This window comes from Cebus imitator, unplaced genomic scaffold (assembly GCF_001604975.1).
Source record: "Cebus imitator isolate Cc_AM_T3 unplaced genomic scaffold, Cebus_imitator-1.0 Scaffold39, whole genome shotgun sequence".
NCBI classification, from domain to species: domain Eukaryota; kingdom Metazoa; phylum Chordata; class Mammalia; order Primates; family Cebidae; genus Cebus; species Cebus imitator.
This window is the reverse complement of record NW_016107354.1, coordinates 4,671,340-4,696,184: the sequence shown is the minus strand read 5'-3', so window position 1 is coordinate 4,696,184 and position 24,845 is coordinate 4,671,340. Positions and strand designations below refer to the sequence as shown.

At 34.9% G+C, this 24,845-nt stretch overlaps 1 protein-coding gene across 6 annotated transcripts in view; it reads right to left on the bottom strand.

Annotated features, from left to right (window-relative positions):
- PDE3B (phosphodiesterase 3B) overlaps positions 1–24,845 on the bottom strand; it is a 204,505-nt gene that overhangs the window by 51,033 nt on the left and 128,627 nt on the right. For 4 of the 6 annotated variants that reach the window (XM_017525604.2, XM_017525607.2, XM_017525609.2 and 1 more), the window contains exons 3-5: positions 17,859–18,107; positions 15,322–15,461; positions 7,312–7,418 (exon numbers count right to left, since the gene is read on the bottom strand). In XM_017525604.2, the coding sequence (XP_017381093.1) occupies positions 7,312–7,418; positions 15,322–15,461; positions 17,859–18,107 (496 nt within the window). The remainder of the gene's footprint in view (positions 1–7,311; positions 7,419–15,321; positions 15,462–17,858; positions 18,108–24,845) is intronic. The other 2 variants (XM_017525608.2, XM_017525606.2) reach the window with 1 other exon arrangement.

Genomic DNA, 24,845 nt, shown 5'->3' with positions numbered 1-24,845 from the left:
ATCTCATTCATAAAGACTCCAACCTCATGACCTAGTCACCTCTAAAACGCCCCATCTCTTAATACTGTTTCCTTGGGGATTAGGTTTCAACATGTGAATTTTTGAGGTACACAAACATTAAAACCATAGCAACCACTAATAATGTTTTCTATCTCTATAGATCTGTCCATTTTAGACATTTTATATGAGTAGATTTGCACAATTTGTAGTCTTTTGTGACTGCCTTATTTCACTTAGCATAATGTTTTCAAGGTTCATTCATGGTGTAGCATGTAGTACTTCTCCATTTTATTTTTGTGACAAAAAAATATATTCTACTGTATGGACAAGCCACATTTTGTTTTACCATTCATTGATAGCCATTTAGGTTGTTTCTACTTTTTGACTATAATGAATAATGCTTCTATACACATCAATGTACAAGTTTTTGTGTGTACAGTTTCACCTCTTTTGGGTACACCAAGGAGCAGAATTTCTGGGTCATATGGTAACTTCATGTTTAAAATTTAAGAAACTGCCAAATTGTCTTCCAAAGTGGCTGTATCATTTTACTTTTCCATCAGCAATGTACAGTGTCCCAACTTCTGAATATTTTTTACCAAAATATGTTACTGTCTATCTTTATAATTACAGACATCCTAGTGGGTGTAAAATGGTAGCTCCCTGTGGATTTGATTTATATTTTCCCAAATATTAATGATCCTGAGCATCTTTTCATGTGGTTATGGGCCATTTGTATGTGTCCTTTGGAGAAACATTTATTCAGACCTTCTATTTTCTTTTCTTTCTTTTATTATTATTTATATATATATTTTTTGAGACGGCAATCTAGCCGTATCACCCAGGCTGTTTCCGCCTCACAGATGGTACCTTTTCACTGTGTCCTCACATGGCTAAAGGGGTTAGCTAGCTCCCTCAGACCTCTTTTATAAGAGCACTAATCTCATTCATAAAGGCTCCAACTTCATGGCCTAGTCGTCTCTAAAAGGCCCCATCTCTTAATACTGTTTCATTGGGTATTAGATTTCAACATGAACTTCTGAACAAAATATTCATAAAATGGAAACACTATACATTGCTGATTGGAAAGTAAAATGATGTAGCCACTTTGGAAGACAATTTGGCAGTGGTATTCCTCATAGTTCACTGCAGCCTCTACCTCCTGGGCTCAAGTGATCCTTCTACCTCAACCTTCTGAGCAGCTGGTATCACCACAGGTCACACCACTATGCCCAGTTAATTTACTATTTTTTTTGTTTTTGTAGAGACAGGGTCTTGCTGTGTTGTCCAGGCAGAGATCTTCTATGTTTTAATCAGGCCACTTTTCTTTTTCTTTTTGAGTTCTCAGAGTTATTTACATATTCTGGATACAAGTCTGTTGTCAAATATGATTTGCCAACATTTTCTCTTAACTTGTGTCTTTTCATTTTCTTGGTGGTGTCTATTAAAGTACAAATGTTAGGCTAGGCATGGTGGCTAACACCTGTAATCCCAGCACTTTGGGAGGCCAAGACGGGCGGATCATGAGGTCAAGAGATCGAGACCATCTTGGCCAACATGGTGAAACCCCGCCTCTACTAAAAATACAAACATTAGCTGGGCATGGTGGTGTGTGCCTGTAGTCCCAGCTGCTCGAGAGGAGAACTGCTTGAACCTGGGAGGGGGGAGTTGCAGTGAGCCAAGATCGCACCACTGCACTCCAGCCTGGTGCCTGGCGACAGAGCGAGACTCAGTCTCAAAAAAAAAAAAAAAAAAAAAAATTCTTAAAGTACAAATGTTTTCAATTTTGATGAATTCTGATACATCAATATTTTTCATTTAAGGACCATGCATTTGGTATCATATTTGCCATATCAAGAATGCCTTATTCAAAACCCAAAATCACAAATATTTCCTCCAATGTTTTCTTCTGTAAGTTTTATGGTTTTTCCTTTTATTCCCCATGGAATCCTTTTTATTTTATTTGGCTTCCAGTTCATGTTTCTAGTACAAAGGTTATAATGGAAGCCTTTTTCATAATGTGTACTTTTATTTTTGATTCTTTTTATTGTACATGTTTAAGGCATAGAACATGATGTTTTGATATACACATACATAGTGAAATAGTTACTACAGTCAAGCAAATGAACATATCCATCATCTCACAGATATCTTTTGTGTATGTATGTGTAGTAAGAGCACCTAAAATCTATTCTCTTAGCAAAATTTCTGGTATACATTACAATAATATTATTGACTACAGTTCTCATGCTGTGCATTAGACCTCTGTGCATTAGACTTCTTCATTCAATATATCTACAACTTTGTACCCTTTGACCTTTATTTCCTCATTTCTACTACCCCACCGAGCCCCTGATAACCACCATTTTACTCTTTTCCTATGAATCCGAATATTTTTTGTAGATTCCACATATAAGTGAGCTCCCAAGTAGTATTTTTCTTTCTGGTCTGACTTATTTCACTTAGCATAATGTTCTTGAGGTTCATCCATGTTGTCACAAATGACAGGATCTCCTTCCTTGTTAAAGCTAAATAATATTCTATTGTATATATTTATTATATTTGCTCCACTCACTATCGATTAACAGTTAGGTTGTTTCCAAACCTTGGCTACTGTGAATGAACATGGGAAAGCAGATATCTCTAGAAGGTGTTGATTTCATTTCCTTTCGGTATACATCCAGAAGAAAAATTGCTGGGTCATATGGCAGTTCTATCTTTAATTTTCTGAGAAATCTCCATACTGTATTCCATAATGGCTGCAACAATTTACGTTCCCTGTGTATAAAAGGTTCCCTTTTCTCCACACTCTTGCCAACACGTGCTATCTCTTATGGTTTTAATGTTTACATTTGAGTCTATGATGCATTTCACGTTAATTTTTGAGTATAGTGAGAGGTAGGATTCCAAATCGATTATTTTGCATGTTCATATCCACTTTTCTCAGCACCATTTATTGAAAATATGATTCATTTCTCAATGAAGTATCCTGGTATCCTTGTTGAAAATTATTTGACCATAAATGTCAAGGTTTATTTCTAAAACCTGAATCCTATTTAATTGAATAGAAATATCTTTATGCCTGTACCATGCTGTCTTAGTTACTGTAGCTTGGTAGTAAGTTTTAAAATTTGAAAGTGGGAGTCCTCATATTTTTCTTCTTTTTCATTAAATAACTGTTTTGGCTATTCTGGGACTCCTGCATTTCTATATGAATCTTAGGATCAGATTGTCAATTTTGGCAAAGCTGAAATTTTGATAAGGATTGTATTGAATCTAGTTCAATTTAAGGAATGTTGCCATCTTAATAATATTATGTCTTCTGATCCTTAAACATGGAATGTCTTCTAATATTTTAGGTCTTTTTTAATTTCAACAGTATTTTATAGTTTTCATTCCAAAGGTCTTGTATTATTTTGCTAAATTTATTTCAAAGATTTTTTAATGCTAACTGTAAATGGAAATCTTTTTGTAACTTCAGTTTTTGATTCCTTAATGTTAGTGTATAGAAATAAAATTGGTTTTTGTATATCCTGCCACATTGATAAACTTATTTATTGATTATAATAGATTTTAATGAATTTCCTAGAATTTTGTATATACAACCTCATGCCATCTGCAAATACAGTTTTACTTTTTCCTTTTATTCCTTCTTACCTAATTGCTCTGACTAGAACCTCTAATCCAATATTGAATAAAAATAGCAATTACTTCATAATTATTAAAACAATGCTATAATTTTGTTTTATATGAAGTCCAAAATCCAATCCAGTTCAGGGATAATTTCTGTTGGTTACCTTTTCCTTGTGTACATGTCAAAAATTTCTTGTATCTTTGCATGTTTCACAAATTTTTGTTGAAAATTTGATATTGTAGATAAAATACTGTAACAGTTTTGATATCAGATCCCTCCAACACCAAAGGTTTATTATGTTGCTGGTTTTGTGTTTGTTTTCTTCTTTCTGATTCTTTGCTTAGTGACTTTCCTGAACTAATTGTATAGATTCTGTTTCTCCTGTAATGTGTAATTACTTAGTTCTCTACTAGCTTTTTCTCTTGAGTTTTTAATTGTATTTTTAAACATGGTTTCCTAAATGACATCCCTGGGGGATCAGTATAATTTGGGCATCAACCACTGAGCAGTCAGAAGATTACTTTTTTTTGAGATGGAGTCTTGCTCGGTTGCCCAGGCTGGAGTGCAGTGGCACCCTCTCGACTCACCGCACTCTCCACCTCTTGGATTCAAGCGATTCTCATGCCTCAGCCTCCCAAGTAGCTGGGATTACAGGTGCCCACCACCACATCCTGTTAATTTTTGCATTTTGTATTTATGTATTTTGTAGAGATGGGGTTCACCATGTTGGCCAGGCTGGTCTTGAATTCCTGACATCATGTTATCCGCCCACCTCAGGCTCCCAAAGTGTTGGGATTACAGGTGTGAGTCACAGTGCCCGGCCTAATCTTTGTCTTCTAATTGGAGTGTAAAGTCCAATTTTTGTTGAAAACTTGACATTTCAGGTAATATACTGACAACTCTAGTCAGATTCCTCCTTCTATCCCCAAGGTATATATTTAATGTAAAAAAATGTGTTTAAAATCCACCATGCTGCTATTTATTTTTTATGTGTTTCTTCTGTTTTTGCTTTTCTTTTCTCAGATTCTTTTGCATTATACGAGTTTTTTTTTTTAAATCATGCCATTTTACCTCTCTATTAGCTTTTTAGTTATATAGTTTTATTGGTCTTTAAATTGGCCCCTGGATATTACAATGTTCATCTTTGAATGTTAGTTTCCCTTAAATTAGAACTTTTTGCTGTTTTTCTAGCATTACTAGTACCTTACAACGAATTTAAGTACATTTACCCCTTCCCTACCCTTTATGCTATTGTTATCATTTACCTGCCTCTATGTATTTTATAAATGCTATAAGAAAGTTACTATTGTGTTTGCCCATCAGTATTTTTTAATCTTCACCCATCTATTTAGCCTTACCAGTGCTTTTGGTTTGTTCTTACAGTTCCATGCCTCAATCTGGATAATTTTCTTCTTGCCTAAGAAACTTCCTCTACTGAACCTTAGTAGCACAGGTCTGCCACCTACAAATTCTCTCAGATTTTGTTTGTTTGTTTGAAAAAAAAATGTATTTTTTTCTAGCTTCTCATCTGATTTAGTAAAAGATTTTTTTCCAGATTTACTGAAGTATAATTGACAAAAACTGCCTGTATTCAAGGTGTACAACATGATGACTTGATTTACATATTTACTGTGAAATGATTACCACAATCAAATTAATTAACATACCTATCACCACAGTTACTGTTGGGGGTGGGGCAGTGAGGATACTAAAAAAAAAAATTTTATTTCCATTTAATTTTTCTTTTTTTTTTGAGGCAGAGTTTCGCTCTTGTTACCCAGGCTGGAGTGCAATGGCGCGATCTCGGCTCACCGCGACCTCCGCCTCCCGGGTTCAGGCAATTCTCCTGCCTCAGCCTCCTGAGTAGTTGGGATTACAGGCACGCGACACTATGCCCAGCTGATTTTTTGTATTTTTAGTAGAGACGGGGTTTCACCGTGTTGACGAGGATGGTCTTGATCTCTTGACCTCGTGATCCACCCGCCTCGGCCTCCCAAAGTGCTGGGATTACAGGTGTGAGCCACCATGCCCGGCCCCAATTTAATTTTTCAAGGATATTTCTTCATTAGATAAAGAATTCTAGGCCGGGCGCGGTGGCTCAAGCCTGTAATCCCAGCACTTTGGGAGGCCGAGGCGGGTGGATCACGAGGTCAAGAGATCGAGACCATCCTTGTCAACATGGTGAAACCCCGTCTCTACTAAAAATACAAAACATTAGCTGGGCATGGTGGTGTGTGCCTGTAATTCCAGCTACTCAGGAGGCTGAGGCAGGAGAATTGCCTGAACCCAGGAGGCGGAGGTCGCGGTGAGCAGGGATCGCGCCATTGCACTCCAGCCTGGGTAACATGAGTGAAACTCCGTCTCCCAAAAAAAAAAAGAATTCTATGTTGGCAAGTTTTATTCTTTTGACACTTTTTAAAATATGCCATTCCACTGTCTTTGAAGTTCACAGTTGCTGTTAACAAGTCGCTGTCAGTATTACTGTTGTTCCCGGAAAAATAATCTATCTTTATTTGGTTGCTTTTGAAACTTTTTTCTTTATAATTTAGAGCCTTGACTCATATATGTAGCTGTGATTTTCTAGTATTTATCCTGCTTGGGGCTCACTGCACTTTATGAATTTGTTGTTTGCCTTCTTTTATTAGTTTTGGTAACTTATTCTGTCCTTTTGTTTCTCTCCTTTCCTTCTGGGACTTCAGTCAAACATATTTTAGAACTTCTGTGTCCCATATGTCTCTTAAACTTTGTTCTGTTATTTATGTATTTTTCCTTCTCTGTGCTTCAGTTTGGATATTTTCTATTTCTCTGACTTCAACTTTACTACTTTTATATTCTGTTATGTCCAATCTATTCTTAAACCATTGAATAAGCTTTTGATTTAATCAGGCACATTTCTTAGTTCTAGACTGTCCATTTCTTTAGCAGTGTTCTAGTCTCTATTCAAAATATCCATTCATTTTGGCCATTATTCCTTCTATTTCCTTTAAAACATCATTGATATTGTAAAAACTGTAAAATAAAACATCAATATCATATGTAGATCCTTTTCTAATGCCTGCTTTTCTTGATTATTAATAACATTTTCTGACCTCTTCACATGCTTTATAGTTTATTGTGTATAAAAGAATCTTGTAATTGTATATCCCAATCACGAAATTGTACCTATGTCATATCAGCCATAATGTATCTGTATTGCTTTGCTATTCCTATGTTATATTTGTTAAAATATCTTTTGTCCAAGATTTTAAGCATTCTATAATCTTTTAATATAAAGAAAATTCCTATTAGAATGTTTTTTTTTTCCAGGATGAAGTCATGGCTTTTTCTGTTCTAATACTAATTTTTTTTCTCCATAATTACCATTCTACAAAAGAAATACTCTTTCTTGAAGATTTTCCCTTGTCCTGGGTCGGCAACCATTCAGGTTAAATAGTTCTGTATTTTATCTCTGAATCCCTACTGCTTAGCAAAGCACTTGGTACAGAGGTGTTCTAAAACTGCTTACTGAAAGAATTTGCAAACAGTCAATTAGCAGCCAACCCAAACTTCGTAGTCATGTTAACTTACAACACATGAAATTGTATTCAAAATTAGCTATAAATGTGTAATGAAAAGTGTTTACACTACCATATACTTTGAGAATCCCCATATATGAGTCATAAAGAATGATTTCTTACCAGCTCTTCGCAGACTTAAATGGTGAGTCAGTGATATGGAAGATGACCTTTGCTTCGGGATAGGCGGTAGATTTGAATTAAAAGGCCCGTTTAAATAGCATCCTTGACTAAAAGGGAAAAGTAACAGGTTAAAATTTTTAAAAGCCATGAAAAATTTCATTTTTCTTCATGGTCTTCAATTTAATTAGCAAATATATTCTCATACATTCAGAATTTGGGCCTCTAGTGCCTAAGGCCTAAAGCAGGAGTCAGCAAACTTTTTCTGTAAAGAACCAGATGGTAAATACTTTTGGCTATAAGTTCTCTGTTGCAACTACTCAACTCTGCCGCTGTAGCACAAAAGAATCCATAAACTAAATAAACAAATGGGTATGGTTTTGTTTCAATAAAATTTTACTTACAAAAAAACATGTTATAGACCAAATTAGGTCCATAGGCTGTAGATTGCTGATCCCCGAGCTAAAGCAGGTTATCACAATTACTTTGAAGGCTTCTTCAAACATAGGCTGCTGGTCTCATCCCCAGGGTTTCTGATTCACTAAGTCTGGGATGGGGACAGATAATCTGCACTTCTAACAAGTTCTTATAAGATGGATTTTCTGATACAGTGACCTCACTGAGAACTACTGGACTAAAGTATAGTTTTTAATTTTTTTCTGTTCCCTAACCTCACAGGTATTGACAACTATTATTAGTGTAGGCAAAAAACAAGCAGTAAGCACATAATAGCACCCAATGAACTCATCTCCTTGCCAATGCTCAGTCATTCTTCATATTTTCTCTGCGTGAAAATAAGTAATGCAAAACCAAACTTTTGGAACTTTTATTTTGAGCCTTCAAGGAATGTGATTAAGGGACCTCAGTCACTAACAGGCGGCTGTAACCTAGGCAGATATAAACTTGGTTTCCCTGATTACAGATTAGCCGTTTTTTCCTTACTTACATTGCTTTGCTAAATGCTGCAAAAAACTAAAAGGTGCCAGAGAAGACTCCTTCCCTCTTTACTGTTTATCTTCATTATAAATTAACTTCCCTCTTTCTTCTTCTATACAAAGACCCGTTTTCTAAGACGGAATGTTAAATATATTCTTTTAAATTGGAAAAAGAAAACAAACAAGCTGTAACTAATCAAACTGCTATAACTCATAAACCAACTTTGTGTGAAAAATGTTATTCCACTAAATGTCTGTTTTCTGCCTATACAAATATGATCTTAACTTTTCAACTTTGAAGCACTGATCCTATTTCTTTGGAGTCTGTGTTTTCCTGGATGGTCATCCTCAGCTTTGTATTTGAATAAACTCTCTTAAGCTGGATTCTTATCCTTTTGATTATTTCACACTGGCAAATGCCTACATGTGGAGTGGCAAATACTGGAAACAAAGAGTAACATACCACCCAGGGCAACATTCAAAGACAAAAATCTGTATATTCTACCAAAGTCCACTCCCTAATTAATATGCAAGTCAAAGAGAGAGCTCTCCTTTCAGAATAACACCACACCACTGCTCTATTGTCTTCTACCTTTATCCAGGGTCTTTCAACAATTTCAATATATCATACATTAATTTAGCTATTTAGAATTAAGAGTTACAGGTCAAATGATAGTTTCTCAGATTAATTCAAGAATCTTCCCATCATGTCTTGCCCCAGCACCACATAAATACACACCTCAATGAAATTACATAAAACAATACTGAACAAAGCAGAAGATAACCAGGCTAGTAGTTCCATGACTATTAATAGTTGGTAGGAAGGTGATTAAAGTCAGACTTGGTGTGATATTGTGAAATATATATTTGGTTTTAGTTGTATGCCTGTTTCCTGGCATACAACTCCTAAAATCCTGAGGATCTCCAAAGTGTCTTTTTGTATGCCAATGAGTTGACTGAGGCTGCAGCTCCTAGGTAGCTTCAGGATGGAGGCTAGTCATTGGAAAAACCAAGGTAGGATTAGAGGATGGGGGCTTTCAGCCGCACTCCCCAACCTCCAGGGTGAGGAGAGGGACTAAAGCTTAAATTGCTCACCAATGGCCAATGATTCAATCAATCATGCCTATAAAATGAAGCTCCTATAAAAAACCAAAAAGGACTGGGTCTGAGGAACTTGTGAATAGCCAACCATGTGGGGGCTTCCAGGAAGGTGAACAAGAACATGTCCACAAGCCAGGAGGGTGGCATACCCCAACTCCAAAGGGGCAGAAGCTCCTGTACTCAGGCCCCTTCCAGACCTGTCCATTGTATCTCCTCATCTGGCTGTTGATTTGAATCCTTTAAAATATTCTTTGTAATAAACCAGTAAACATGCTTCCCCGAGTTCTGCGAGCTACTCTAACAAATTACCTGAACCCAGGGAAGGAGCTGTGGGAACCCTGATTTACAGATGGTTGGTCAGAAGCACAGGCAAAATAACCTGAGGCTTGCTATTGGCATCAGGAGTGGGCATCAGTTTTGTGGGACTGAATCCTTAACCAGTGTGATCTGCTGTTATCTCCAGGTAGATGGTATCAGAAATAATTGAATTAGGCTGGGTACGGTGGCTCATGCCTGTAATCTCAGCACTTTGGGAGGCTGAGGCAGGCAGATCATCCGAGGTCAGGAGTTTGAGACCAACGTGGCCAACACGGTGAAACACCATCTCTACTGAAAATACACAAAATAGCCAGGTGTGGGCATGTGCCTGTAATCCCAGTTACTCGGAGGCTGAGGAAGGAGAATCACTTGAACCCAAAAGGTAGAGGCTGCAGCAAGCTGAGATCATGCCACTGCATTCCAGCCTGGAAAACAGAGTGAGGCTCTGTCACAAAAAAAAAAAAAAAAAAAAGAAGAAAGGAAGAGAGAGAGAGAGAAAGAAAAAAGAAATGAAAAGAAAGGAAAGGAAGGAAGGAAGGAAGGAAGGAAGGAAGGAAGGAAGGAAGGAAAGAGAAGGGGGGAAGGGAAGGAAAAAAGGAAAGAGAAAAAGAAATAATTGAATTATAGGACACCTAGCTTATGTCTACTATAGAATTGCTTGTTGCTTGCTTGCTTGCTTGCAAGGAAATCCCCACACATCTGGTATCAGAAGTGTGCTGTCAGAGTACGGTGGAAGAAATTGAATTTGTTTTTCTTTTTTTTTACTCACTTGGAAATGAGTTGTCAAAGGCAAATGAACAATTACAAGAGACGTCAAAAGTAACCGTCACTGAGCTAAGCTATATTTTAAGAGCTGACTTCTAGATAGTCAATACAAATCACCTTAACAAGGTCTGTACCAACTCAATTTTTCAATTGCAGTAATATAAACTTGATAATTGTAGATATCCAAATTTACAGTCATTGTCCTAAGAAGCTGAGTAGGATGACACAATTAACCCTCTTGAATTGCTGGGATTCAAATAGGGTCTAAGCTTGCTAATATAACCTTGGTGTTAAGAGTCTGATAAATTATAAGGCACAGAATTTAGGAGACATACTATTGCCAGGCAAGTTATTAGATTTGATTACACAGCAGTGGTGAAGATAAATGATGACTCACAGGTTTACAAGCAAGTCTCTTTAATGTAGCAGGAAACTGTAGTTGATAGTCCACAGGGTAATTGAACACAACCTGCCTATTTTTTTCCCCAGGGAAACCCAGTTCAAAAGGAGTGATCTGTAAGCCCTGAATACATGCTGCTTGCCCTCAGAGAAGGCTAGGTCTCATCACCCAGTTCAAAAATAGCAATTCAGTCTTCTTTTAACTCTAAGTACAGGTTTGAACATCCCAAATCCAAAATGCTCCAAAATCCAAAATTTCTTGAGTACGGATATGACTCTGCAAATGGAAAATTCCACACCTGACCACATGAGATGGGTCACAGTTAAAATGCAGTCAAAACTTTGTTTTACGCAAAAAATTATTTAAAATATTATATAAAATTACCTTCAGGCTATGTGTATATGAAATATAAATGAATATTGGGTTCCATCCCCAAGATATCACATTATGCATAGGCAAATATTCCAAAATCTGAAATATCAAACACTTCTGGCCCCAAGCCTTTCAGATAAGGGATATTCAGCCTGAACTAAAACTATAATTCAGAGATGGGTAATTCAATCATCAGCAAATTCAGAAAACTACCTTTCCTGGAACTTTCTGACCAGAGAAATCTCATCCCAGATCTAGAACTGTAAAAGGCAAGATTAAGGGTCATAATCCCAAATGAATACCATACCTCTGCAGGACACTTGTTAAGCAGCCATTTATCTTCAAAGATCCATTTTAATGCAATCTCAAACTCTTTGCAGAAATCAAACAGAATTTAGAGTAGTAGTAATGGCTGACACAAAGTAGAACGTGAAAAGTGCCATAAAAAAAGGTGTTATGGAAATTCAGAGGTAAAAAAAGAGTACTTCTCCTTGGACAAGGGAGAAAGACCTCCAGGTGTTATTCTTATAAGGTGATTTCTGAGCCCAACTAAGAATATACAGAACTGAAGTTGAGATCTATTCCAGTTAAATTGCTTTTTAAATTAAAGGGGTGCACAGAAGGAGAGAGAGGAGATCAAATAGTTCAGCTTGACTAGAATTTCAGAAGAGCAAAGGAAGGTGATGTTGGAAACATATTTTGGTGTTGTAAAGGAATGACCTCCTTAATCAGTGAAATCTCAGGTCCTCTAAGAGATGAACAATAATAAACTCTTAACAATAGGAACAGGGTAGTTGTTCAATGGGGGACTAGCTCTTCTTTCCTGTGGTTTTTTTTTTTCCTTCTGATTATTTTTATCATAGCCCCAGGATTATAATACTTCCCTTTTTTTCTCTAGGCAAAGCATGAATAAAAACAAAATTAAATCCTATATTATTCTTTACACAAATAGGGTATTACTTTTTATCCAAATACCTTATTTATATTTCATTGTTTGTATTTTAATTATTTTAAAACATAATTTAGCTTTATTTTCAAATGAAGTTAAAGAACAAAATTATCAGCAAACATCAAGGAAGAGTCTTAAACAAGTTACATACCTACTGTTTTTACTTAGAAAGTTTTCAATATCATTTTCTATTCTCATTATTTGAAAGACTGCTCATCTATGTTAGTTCACTTACTTTTTTCAAGTAAGCGTTGCAGCTTTGTCATGAGGTAATAATTGGGTTTCACATTCTACCCTAGGAATTTGGGTGTTATTCTATAAGCACTAGTAAAGAGTCCAAAAATGCAATGACTAGAAAAACCACATGCAGTCAGCTCTCTGTATGTGAGGTTTCTATATCCACAGATTTAACCAAAACCAAATCAAAAATATTCAAGGGAAAAAAAAAAACAACACAATAATACAAACTAATACAAATTAAAAAATACGGTATAACAACCCTTTACATAGCATTTACATTAGGTATTATAAGTAATCTAGCAGTGATTTAAAGTATATGAAAGGATGGGTAGAGAGTATATTCAAATACTACACCATTTTATATAAAGGACTCAAGCATCCATGGATTTTTGTATCCAAGGAGACCAGGGACAACTGTAATCACAGTTTTATTTAAGGAAGATTTCTAGTGGAAGGTGGAAGACAAAACAAGTCAAGAAGGATACTGGAAACTGGAATTAAGTGGCTAATTCAATAGCCCACGTAAGTAGTAATAAAAGCATAAAACAGTACAGGCAAAGTGATAAAGGAGAAGAAGGAAGAGAGAGTAAAATATAATGTAGAACGATATCCGATAATTGTTATCTGTAGAATAAGGTAACAGGATGCAAAGATAACACCAAGATCTCTAGGTAAATCCATTTTGTAAGCAACCACTCCACTAGAGGATGGCAGCATTGTGCCAGGAAATAAGTTCAGAACAATAGTAACAGATGAAAAAGCAGCTGGAGTGATGAGAAATCTGGTTACAGGCATAGGTTCAAGAAATGAGAGGTTCAACACTGGAAGCATGTAAAAATCAGTCAGGCAAACTGTGATCAGAATCCAAAGCTCAAGACTCAAAATCAAAAATATGAGATCTCGATTCTGGAGTACTCTAATAAAGTCAAGATGATTTCAGAGTCATAAGTCTTAGTTTTGTCCTACTAAAGTCTAAAGGTTCCTGAACAAAACATCACTATGCTTTAAAGATCTAGAGCCGCACTAGTATGGGTGTCACATATATCTACAAAACAGTCACATATGACTCTTTATATCTGAATTAAATTAATAAAAACTAAGTCACATTTAAAATTCAACTCCTTAGTCATACTAGACACATTTCAAATGATTAACAGCCACATTTAGCTACAGAGTACCATATTGCACGGTGCAGACACATACTATTTCCATCATTGCAAAAATTTCTATTGGACAGCACTGATCCAGAGACTTGAATTTGAAAAGGAATAATGGTTGTAAATGGTTCATATATTCCCATCATAACTTACCTATGTGCAAAGTACAGATAGATACTTATTACCAAGAGGCTCCAGCTTCTACAAACTAGAAAAAATGTCTCTAGCCTGATCTCTTTAAAATAGATGTCTGTAATACCACCAATTACTTTATTCTCCAAATTTCTAAATCTTTTATGAGACATATAATTTTATTTTAATAAGAGTTAAGTCTTTACATGGAATCTGCCTACATTTAGTTTTATGTAATAAACACTTTTCAGAGTTAAAGATTATTTTTCTCCATACTGTTTCTTTTTTACATCAATTGTCTGAGGCAGCATGATAAAAATGACCTGAACTCAATGTATCAAATGTTTCTTTAACTGCAAATACATTGCTGTTACGTATCAACGGTTAAAATATAAAACATTTTTATCATTCCTTTTAAAACCCAACAATACTGTCAAAATAATGCTACCTATAGTTATGAAATACTGTTACATTTTCTGTTCCTGACATCATTCACTTCCCTATATCCTACTTCCTTTACAAAAAGAAAAAAGAAAAAAAAAAAAAAAAGACTATGATGCTCAGGCCATGGCAAATTTTGGGGCAACGCTCATTTTCCTGTACCATACTCTTCATACTTCAATCCACTCCTGTTTTAGACATCATTTCATTCGATTTTTCTTTTACAAAAAGTAGTTCACCTACTTGAATATATTATACAAGATTCAAATTAATAAACCACCAAAGAATCCAGAAAATTATAATTATCTGATTATCTTGCACATGTAAATGGTAACATAAATTTTAACAAATAACTGTGATCCAATCCTGCCATCTGCTGTTTCAAATGTGAAATCATACAGCTCAAAAGTAAGAAACATGCTCAGTAATAACAGAAAGTGGTTAACACAGAATTTATGCCAATTCCAATTTTATAATAATGTAATTAAATGGCTGAGTAAAGAAAAGCTTATAATAAACCCACGCAAGAGATCCGTATTTTTCCTGGCTTTCAAAAGACAAAGTACTTTTATTAAAACCTTTGTTATCAGGGTAAATGTATACATTTACATTTGGGAGATTTCAGCTCCTGCATTTCCCCAGCCCCATTTACTTAAAGTTACTGGTGCCTTTCGTTTATAGGATTAGCATTGTGTGGTTCCAAGTAAAGCCTCAATGGAATAAAAAATATATTAGTTGTCTCATCCTCCAGCAGGAACAGGATTTGAAAGTCTGGTTACCTTAAACCTAACAACTGTGATAAGCCCTGGAAACGTGCTCCTCTTTTCAGAAGTCAGTAACTCTGCAGACCTACCTTTGGATACTATTCATTGGGTTGGTGGCTAGCCCTGTAATGGCCACTTCTTTCAATTAAAACTTTCCCAGCACCCAGTCCTAAGTTGCTCCTAATTTCCTCAAACTATCTTATGTTCCCAGGGATCCAGCACATTTTGTACCCAGCCTATCAAGTTTTAGGACAAGACACATTAGCTTCTTTTTAATAACCATATTCTTTACTATACCATATTATTACTACACATGTTGTCTTATACCAAAAATACTTCAACCATTCCTTTCTACTTCTAAAATTATTTGAAACATTATTGACAGAAACAAAGTAGATGCATTCAATTAAAGTTTTTTAAAAGGCTCTGCAGATTTTACCTTGAAATGCCAAATTCTTGGTGAGGCCTTTTGCCATTATTACGTTCCCACCTTGAAGACTGTTCAACAGGTAGCAGTCCTGAAGTAACTGAGCTCCTCCTCAGCTGTGGAGTTTGCAAGCTGTTCCTATTTAGTCCCTGTTGAATAATTTAACAATGGTTAAAAATGTCACTCTTTAATATGCCATATATGTAATATTAATGATGGCACATGAAAATGTCAATATTTTTAACATGTATGAAGAAAAAAGGAACATTCTATTCCGAGAATCTGTCAATTTACTCCAAATTTTACTCTATTTTGTTATTCTATGCCTCTTCCTCCTACTAAAAAATATGTCTGAACTCTAATTTAAACTAGATTCATTTTCTTTTGTAATTTTATTGCTTGTTTCATGAGAAAGAAACAATTAGCAATCTAAAAGTGGATATGAAAGATTTACCCTGAAAATCAACTTCAGAGGACAATCTTAGGATCAGGGATAATCAGCCCTATAATCTAAATTTTTTATAATACAGTGCTATAGAATTTACTTAGTGGTTAATCAGGAGAAACTGCAGGAAGGATTCTGGGCTTAAATAAATGATTGAGTTAAATACAGAACACTCTTAGCATTAACATTTTGCCCTAATTTTTAAAAACATTCTCAACTAACCCAAACGTTCAATTAATAATAATATTCCATTTTTGACCATTATAAATAAGTATTTTACTGAGATTTACATAATAGTTTCTGCTTCTTATTAATTTCTTCTATCACCAGACACTGCAGCAATCTCAGAGATAAGTATCTGTCTTATATATCAGTTTTCTCAAGGACACTGATTTTGTAAAGGTTAACAGTTAATTATGCCTCCGGGAAAAAGTTCTTTATGTTAATATCCTTGTTGACTATAATTTAGGTTCATATGATCTTTCTTTGTTCTTAACGTATATAAGATAATTATATTAAGTTAACTGTTCCTTTTCCCTTTTGCCTACTGTTTTTTCTATAAATGTCGGGCTATTTTCTGAAGTTGCATCAAGCTTCTTATATGCTTTCCAAAAGGAAAGACAAATTAGACATAGAATTCTAATAAGGAGTTTAAAGAACATAAAGAAAAGGAATAAGGGTTACTTCCTGGTTCTTATACGACTTAGTCTATCAGTAGATTCCAGAACCTAAATTAACCATGATTAACTACAATGCTCAGGAAATGAGGCATTTAGGCATTCTGTTTAATTAATATTATGTTTAAAATGTTTCTAAAATATACCAGTACATTTTTCTACACACTAAATACTGATATTAACATGATTTTTGATTAAAATTTTTAAGAATTACTATTTTTAAAAATTTCTATCCTGAGTATCAAATATTAACAGAAAACGCAAAGAGTATTACAGAGTGAAAACTGCCTCAAGAATATATTAGAATTATTTTATTGATGGTTTGTTGCTATGCCCTCTGGATGCTTGTGATTAACCTCCTTCTTATAAGGTAGAGTGCTAAAACAGAAGTCATACAACTAAGCACTAATTAATTGGGTTTGACTAATGTAGGTGCTACTACATAAACTTTAAGAAAATAAAAGCATCAAATAACTATGATCCAGATTGTAATGAATGCTTTTGAAATCCTTTTCCTCTAATTGGGTTTGCTTAACTTTTCAACATTTCTAAACCCCAATGCTGACAACTGATAAAATTAACTGATGATCAGAATCCCTACAAAAACTGTATTTACCTCTTTCTAAGTTCTATAAGCTTTACTACAATTGACAAAATTAAATGAAACAAATTTCATCTTTTCTTGGTTAGTTTCCTTATCTGGAATAAAGTGGTTGAGTAAAATAATTTTTTAAATGTTTCTAGTTTTGAAGTTTTATGATTTTAGCTATTGTCAAAGATATCGATAATAGTCAAATAAAACAAGTAAACACACTCTGAACAAGGATAATGCATATCCATTTCAAACAGTATTTATTTTCTAAAGAAAATCCTATTTTGAAATATTAATATTTTAAAGTGAAATTAATCCTCTATTCTAATGATAGAAAAATCAATTCTTACTGATTTACAGTAATCTACAGTAGGTAACGGGGGGAAAAGAAGGTTCAAAAAACATAAAAATAATTTTAAAATAATGCTGTGTAATTCATAAAATGAATATTATAATGACCATTTCTTCTTGATTCAACAAGAACAATTCCTGGATTCTAAAGAATAAAATAGAGCAATAACATGATTTGACTACTAGTTTGTTGTACAAGCCTGAAACGAAATTTGCTTGTTGTAGCCTACTTCTTAACAAAAATAATAATACAGAGTTACCATTCAAATTATAACTACTAATCACAGCAATGTATTTAAAATAAAAACTGAATACTCTTCTATAATTATTTCAGCTTATAAAGGCCTATAACATCCCAAGCAGCTCTATATTATGTCTGGTGCTTGAAAGGAAAATTGTATTTTATATAGACTTTAAAGGAGTAGTTAATTTGAAAATATCATTACATTTGATAAATAGGGTTGCATGATTTTTGTATTTTGACCTTGTTAAGTTTTCTATCCCCTTTCTCAGCTGGGTCCTCTATTTCAGAGCACGGATAAAATCCAGGAAATGGTGTGAGAGGATTAATCTTTGGCCTACAGGAACCTGAGAAAGCACTCATTAAGCTACTGATACTCTGTAGAGAGGAAACAACTTGTGGTGGAAGGCTTGGATCAATCAGAAGATCTGACACCATATTGCGAGCCTCATTTAGCACTGAAAGATCAACTCCGTTTCCGCCTCCAGGATTCTAGAAAGAAAAAAAGTAAAACTTTCATTCATTTGTACATGGCATAAATTATATAACAAATGGTATAATTCTAACTTAAAACATATATACATATGTAGCAAATAACTGTAAATTTTAATTTTTTCTTAATTTTTTATTAGCTGATTATCTCATATTTAATGGTATTAATTACTAACACTGATCTTATGACTAGTATAAAATTCAAACTGTATTTAAAGTGTGCAATTTGAACATTTCATTAATTCATTAATTATTTCCTTTCCTTTATAACAAAATTTATTTTAAACACACAAAGCATTTATTTCATTTGCCTTACTCACTTATGAGGCAGCCTAACATAGTGACAAGGTTTTGTAGCAAACATAGCTGAATTTGAAACCTAAACTTTAACCTAAATTATGTGATCTTGAGTAATGTATTTAACTTCTGAACATTTTAGTTTCTTCAATGTAAAATCATAATAATGTCTACCTTATTATGGGCTCATGAAAAATCTGGTAATATAGGTAAAGCAAATAAAGCAGTGTATAATGTATGATTTAAAGTACAAAAAAAGTATTATTACTATTAATATTATGGAAAGTGAGGAGATAAAAATACAGAAAAATGTTAAATCAGAGTTCAAAAGAGATAGCAATAACTTAAAGATGAATAATTAACAAAAACCTCAAAGACAGGGTAGCATCAGTCTAGGCCTTAAAAAATTGGCAAAAAAGAAATTTTTAAATTAGAATATGTTACTGATGTAAACATATGAGGTGACTTTTAGTTTCTGAAAATACACATATGTGATGTTCAACTTGATTAACCATAGAAATAAGTGGACTAACAATCAGAACAATAAATTAAATGTTACTTGTGTTTGTTTTGTTGAACCTTGAACTTACATTTGGAAATGTTTGGAATTAACAATTATTCAAATTAATAATTTCACAAAAAAACTCTTTATTAAAGTATCCTCAATATATTTTGGAACTGAGAAATATGAAAGTTACACCAATATAGCTAAATAGTATCTGCTCTTTGTGAAATTTCTTTTTCTTGTGAAGTGTTAATATATATTAGGTTTTAATTTAAAACATTTTCTGATACCAGGACATAACCAAGCTATTTCTAGCCTTTCTCCACTGCAAATAACATTAAAATAAACACCGGTCTATATACGTTACTGTGAACAATTAAGCATACTTCTTATAGACAGCTTCCCATAATCTGAATTGCTGAATGCAAATTAACATGTTAAAAGTTGGTCATTTCTCTAAAACTGCCTTAGAATATGTTAATCAAATGTATACTTCTAATTGCATTTAACAGCAACTATTTTTTCATACCCCATTACAATTAGGAACTATGAAATTAATTAATCACTATCTACATGATAGGCAAAAAAACCCACCTCTAATTGCTGCTTCAACCTGAATTCTCTTATTATTGTGATTCTAAATGTTCCTTATAATATTTCTATAGTTTATACTCCTTTTCTGTGAACTTTGTCAATTTAACCACTCATTAGAATTCAGTAGGGTCTCATTGAGCCACCACAGAATTCAAATGGAACACGTACAAAACAATTTTTGTTTGCAAGTAAACTTTCCTCAATACTGCCTAAAAACTGTTGAAATTAGGAAAGAATAAATCACAAATTTACTGAGAGTACAGTGTGACTTTCACTTTTACAATACAAGGTAATTAGAATTCACTCATAAATATCTCCCATTACAACAGGAATACTTCATGTAAAAAAAAAATCATTTTCACAGACAAATCCTTTTACATGGTCCATTTTTCCTTTTTTTCATATTGTATCCTTTTAAGGTAAATACTGGTCTTAAGTTTACCATTTTATTGTTTTCTGTTTGTTTCTTCTGTTCCTTGTTCCTCTGTTTTTGTTTTGCTTTTATACTTTAAATTCAGGGGTACATGTGAAGAATGTGCAGGTTTGTGACATAGGTACACACATGCCATGGTGGTTTACTGCACCCATCAACTCATCATCTACATTAGGTATTTCTCCTAATGCTATCTCTCCCCTAGCCTCCCCACCCCACAACAGACCCCAGTATGTGACATTCCCCTCCCTGTGTCCATGTGTTTTCATTGTTCAAGTCCCACTTATGAGTGAGAACGTGCGGTGTTTGGTTTTCTGTTCTTGTGTTAGATTGCTGAGAATGATGGTTTCCAGCTTTATTAATGTCCCTGCATAGGACATGAACTCACCCTTTTTTTATGGCTGCATACTATTCCATGATGTATATGTGCTACATTTTCGTTATTCGGTGTATCACTGATGGGCATTTGGGTTGATTCCAAGTCTGCTATTGTGAACAGTGCCACAATAAACATACATGTGCATGTGTCTTTCTAGTAGAATGATTTATACTCCTTTGGGTATATACCTAGTAATGGGATTGCTGGGTCAAATGGTATTTCTGGTTCTAGATTCTTGAGGAATTGCCACACTGTCTTCCACAATGGTTGAATTAATTTACACTCCCACCAACAGTGTAAAAGCATTCCTATTTCTCCACATCCTCCCCAGCATCTGTTCTTTCCAAACTTTTTAATGGTCACCATTCTAACTGGTGCAAAATGGCATCTCAATGTGGTTTTAATTTGCATTTCTCTAATGACCGGTGATGATAAGCTTTTTTTCATATGTTTGTTGGCTACATAAATGTCTTCTTTTGAGAAATGTCTGTTCATATACTTTGCCCACTTTTTGATGAGGTTGGTTGTTTTTTTTCCTGTAAATTTGTTTAAGTTATTTGTAGATTCTGGATATTAGCCCTTTGTCAGGTGGATAGATTGCAAAAATTTTCTTCCATTCTGTGGGTTGCCTGTTCACTCTGATGATAGTTTCTTTTACTGTGCAGAAGCTCTTTAGTTTTATTAGGTCCCATTTGTCTATTACGGCTTTTGTTGCCATTGCTTTTGGTGTTTTAGTCATGAAGTCTCTGCCCACCTATGTCCTGAATGGTATTGCCTAAGTTCTGAATGGTATTGCCTAAGTTTTCTTCCAGAGTTGTTATGGTTTTAGGTCTTACATGTAGGTCTTTAATCTATCTTGAGTTAATTTTTGTATAAGGTGTAAGGAAGGAATCCAGTTTCAGCTTTCTGCTTATGGCTAGCCAGTTCCCCCAACACCATTTAATGAACAGGGGATCCTTTCCCCATTGCTTGTTTTTGTCAGGTTTGTCAAAGATCAGATGGTTGTAGATGTGCAGTGTTATATCTGAGGACTCTGTTCTGTTCCATTGGTCTATATGTCTGTTTTGGTACCAGTACCATGCTGTTTTGGTTACTGTAGTCTTATAGTTTGAAGTCAGGTAGTGTGATACCTCCAGCTTTGTTCTTTTTGCTTAGGATTGTCTTGGCTATGCGGGCTCTCTTTGGGTTCTGTATGAAATTTAAGTAGTTGTTTTTCAATGCAGTGAAGAAAGTCAATGGCACCTTGATGGGGATTGCATTGAATCTATAAATTATTTTGGGCAGAATGGCCATTTTCACAATATTGATTCTTCCTACCCATGAGCATGAACTATTTTTCCATTTGTTTGTGTCCTCTCTTATTTCCTTGAGCAGTGGTTTGCAGTTCTCCTTGAAGAGGTCTTTCACATCCCTTGTAAGTTGTATTCCTAAATATGTTATTCTCTTTTTAGCAATTATGAATGGGAGTTCGCTCATGATTTGGTTCTCAATTTGTCTGTTACTGGTGTACAGGAATGCTTGTGATTTTTGCACATTGATTTTGTATCCTGAGACTTTGCTGAAGCTGCTTATCAACTTAAGGAGATTTGGGGCTGAGACGATGAGGTTTTCCAAATGTACAATCATGTCATCTGCAAATAGAGACAATTTGACTTCCTCTTTTCCTATTTGACTACCCTTTATTTCTTTCTCTTGCCTGATTGCTCTGGCCAGAACTTCCAATACTATGTTGAATATGAGTGGTGAGAGAGGGCATCATTGTCTTGTGCCAATTTTCAAAGGGAATGCTTTCCAGTTTTTGTCCATTCAGTATGATATTGGCTGTGGGTGTCTCATAAATAGCTCTTATTATTTTGAGATACATTCCATCAATAACTAGTTTACTAAGAGTTTTTAGCATGAAGGGCTGTTGAATTCTGTCAAAGGCCTTTTCTGCATCTATTGAAATAATCATGTAGTTTTGTCATTGGCTCTGTTTATGTGAATTATGTTTATTGATCTGTGTATGTTAAACCAGCCCTGCATCCCAGGGATGACGCCAACTCGATCATGGTGAATAAGTTTTTTGATGTGGTGCTGGATTCAGTTTGCCAGTATTTTATTGAGGATTTTTGGATCAGTGTTTATCAGGGATACTGGCCTGAAATTTTCTTTTTTTGTTGTTGTGTATCTGTCAGGTTTTAATATCAGGATAATGCTTGTTTCATAAAATGATTTGGGAAGGATTCCCTTTTTTTGGATTGTTTGGAATAGCTTCAGAAGGAATGATACCAGCTCCTCTTCAAACCTCTGGTAGAATTCGGCTGTGAATCCGTTCTGGTCCTGACCTTTTTTTGGTTGGTATGCTACTAATTACTGCCACAATTTCAGAACTTACTGGTCTATTCAGGGATTTGACTTCTTCCTGGTTTAGTCTTTGGGAGGGTGTATGTGTCCAGGAATTTATCCATTTCTTCTAGATTTTCTAGTTTATTTGCATAGAGGTGTTCATAGTATTCTCTGATGATAGTTTGTGTTTACATGGGATCAGTGGTGATCTCCTCTTTATTATTTTTTATTGTGTCTATTTGATGCTGCTCTCTTTCTTCTTTATTAGTCTGGCTAGTGGTGTATTTTGTTGATTTTTTCAAAAAACCAGCTCCTGGATTCACTGATTTTTTTAAGGGTTTTCCATATCTCTATTTCCTTCAATTCTGCTCTGATCTTAGTTATTTCTTGTCTTCTGCTAGCTTTTGAATATGTTTGCCCTTGCTTGTCTATTTCTTTTAATTGTGATGTTAGGATGTCGATTTTAGATCTTTCCTGCTTTCTCTTGTGGGCATTTAGTGTTATAAATTTCCCTCTACACACTGCTTTACATGTGTCCCAGAGATTCTGGTACATTGTGTCTTTCTTCTCATTAGTTTCAAAAAACATCTTTATTTCTGTCTTAGTTTCATTATTTACCCAGTAGTTATTCCAGAGCAGGTTGTTCAGTGTCCAGGTAACTGTGCAGTTTTGAGTGAGTTTCTTAATCCCGAATTCTAATTTGATTGCACTGTGGTTTTGAGAGACTGTTTGTTATAATTTCTGTTCTCTTTCATTTGCTGAGGAGTGTTGTACTTCCAATTATGTGGTCAATTTTAGAAAAAGTATGATGTGGTGTTGAGAAGAATGTATATTCTGTTGATTTGGGGTGGGTGGGGGAGAGTTCTGTAGATGTCTGTGAGGTCTGCTTGGTCCAGAGCTAAGCTTAAGTCCTGAATATCCTTGTCAATTTTCTGTCTTGCTGATCTGTCTAATGATGACAGCAGAGTGTTAAAGTCTCCTATTATTATTGTGTGGGAGTCTAAGTCTCTTTGTACGTCTCTAAGAACTTGCTTTATGAATCTAGATGTTCCTGTATTGGGAGCACATATATTTAGGATAGTTAGCTCTCCTTGTTGTATTGATCCCTTTACCATTACGTAATGCTCTTCTTTGTCTCTTTCGATCTTTGTTGGTTTAAAGCCTGTTTTAACAGAGACTAGGATTGCAACCTCTGCTTTTTTTTTTTTTTTTTTTTGCTTTCCATGTTTGGTAAATATTCCTTCCATCCTTTATTTTGAGCCTATGTGTGTCTTTGCATGTGAGATGGCTCTCCTGAATACAGCACACCAATGGGTCCTGACTCTTTATCCAATTTTCCAGTCTGTGTCTTTTAATTAGGACATTTAGCCCCTTTATGTTTAAGGTTAATATGTTATGTGTTAATTTTGATCCTGTCATTATGATGCCAGCTGGTTATTTTGCTCATTAGTTGATGTAGTTGCTTCCTAGCATTGGTGGGCTTTACAATTTGGTATGTTTTTGCAGTGGCTGGTACCAGTTTTTCCTTTCCATGTTTAGTGTTTCCATCGGGAGCTCTTGTAAGCCAGGCCTGGTGGTGACAAAATCTCTCAGCATTTCCTTGTCTGTAAAGGATTTTATTTCTCCTTCATTTATGAAACTTAATTTGGCTGGATATGAAATTCTGGTTGAAAATTCTTTTATTTAAGAATGTTGACTATTGGCCCCCATTCTCTTCTGACTTGTAGGGTTTCTGCAGAGAGATTCCATGTTAGTCTGATGGGCTTCCCTTTGTGGGTAACCCGACCTTTCTCTCTGGCTGCCCTTAACATTTTTTCCTTCATGTCAACCTTGGTGAATCTGATGATTATGTGTCTTGGGGTTACTCTTCTCAAGGAATATCTTTGCAGTGCTCTCATATTTCCTGAATTTGAATTTTGGCTTGCCTTGCTAGGTTGGGGAAGTTCTCCTGGATAATATCCTGAAGAGTGTTTTCCAACTTGGTTCCATTCTCTTAATCACTTTCAGATACACCAATCAAACGTAGATTTGGTCTTTTCACATAGTCCCATATTTCTTGGAGGCTTTGTTCATTTCTTTTCACTCTTTCTTCTCTAATCTTGTCTTCTCATTTTATTTAATTGAGTTGATCTTCAATCTCTGATATCCTTTCTTCTGCTTGATCGAATCGACTATTGATATTTGTGTATGCTTCAAAAAGTC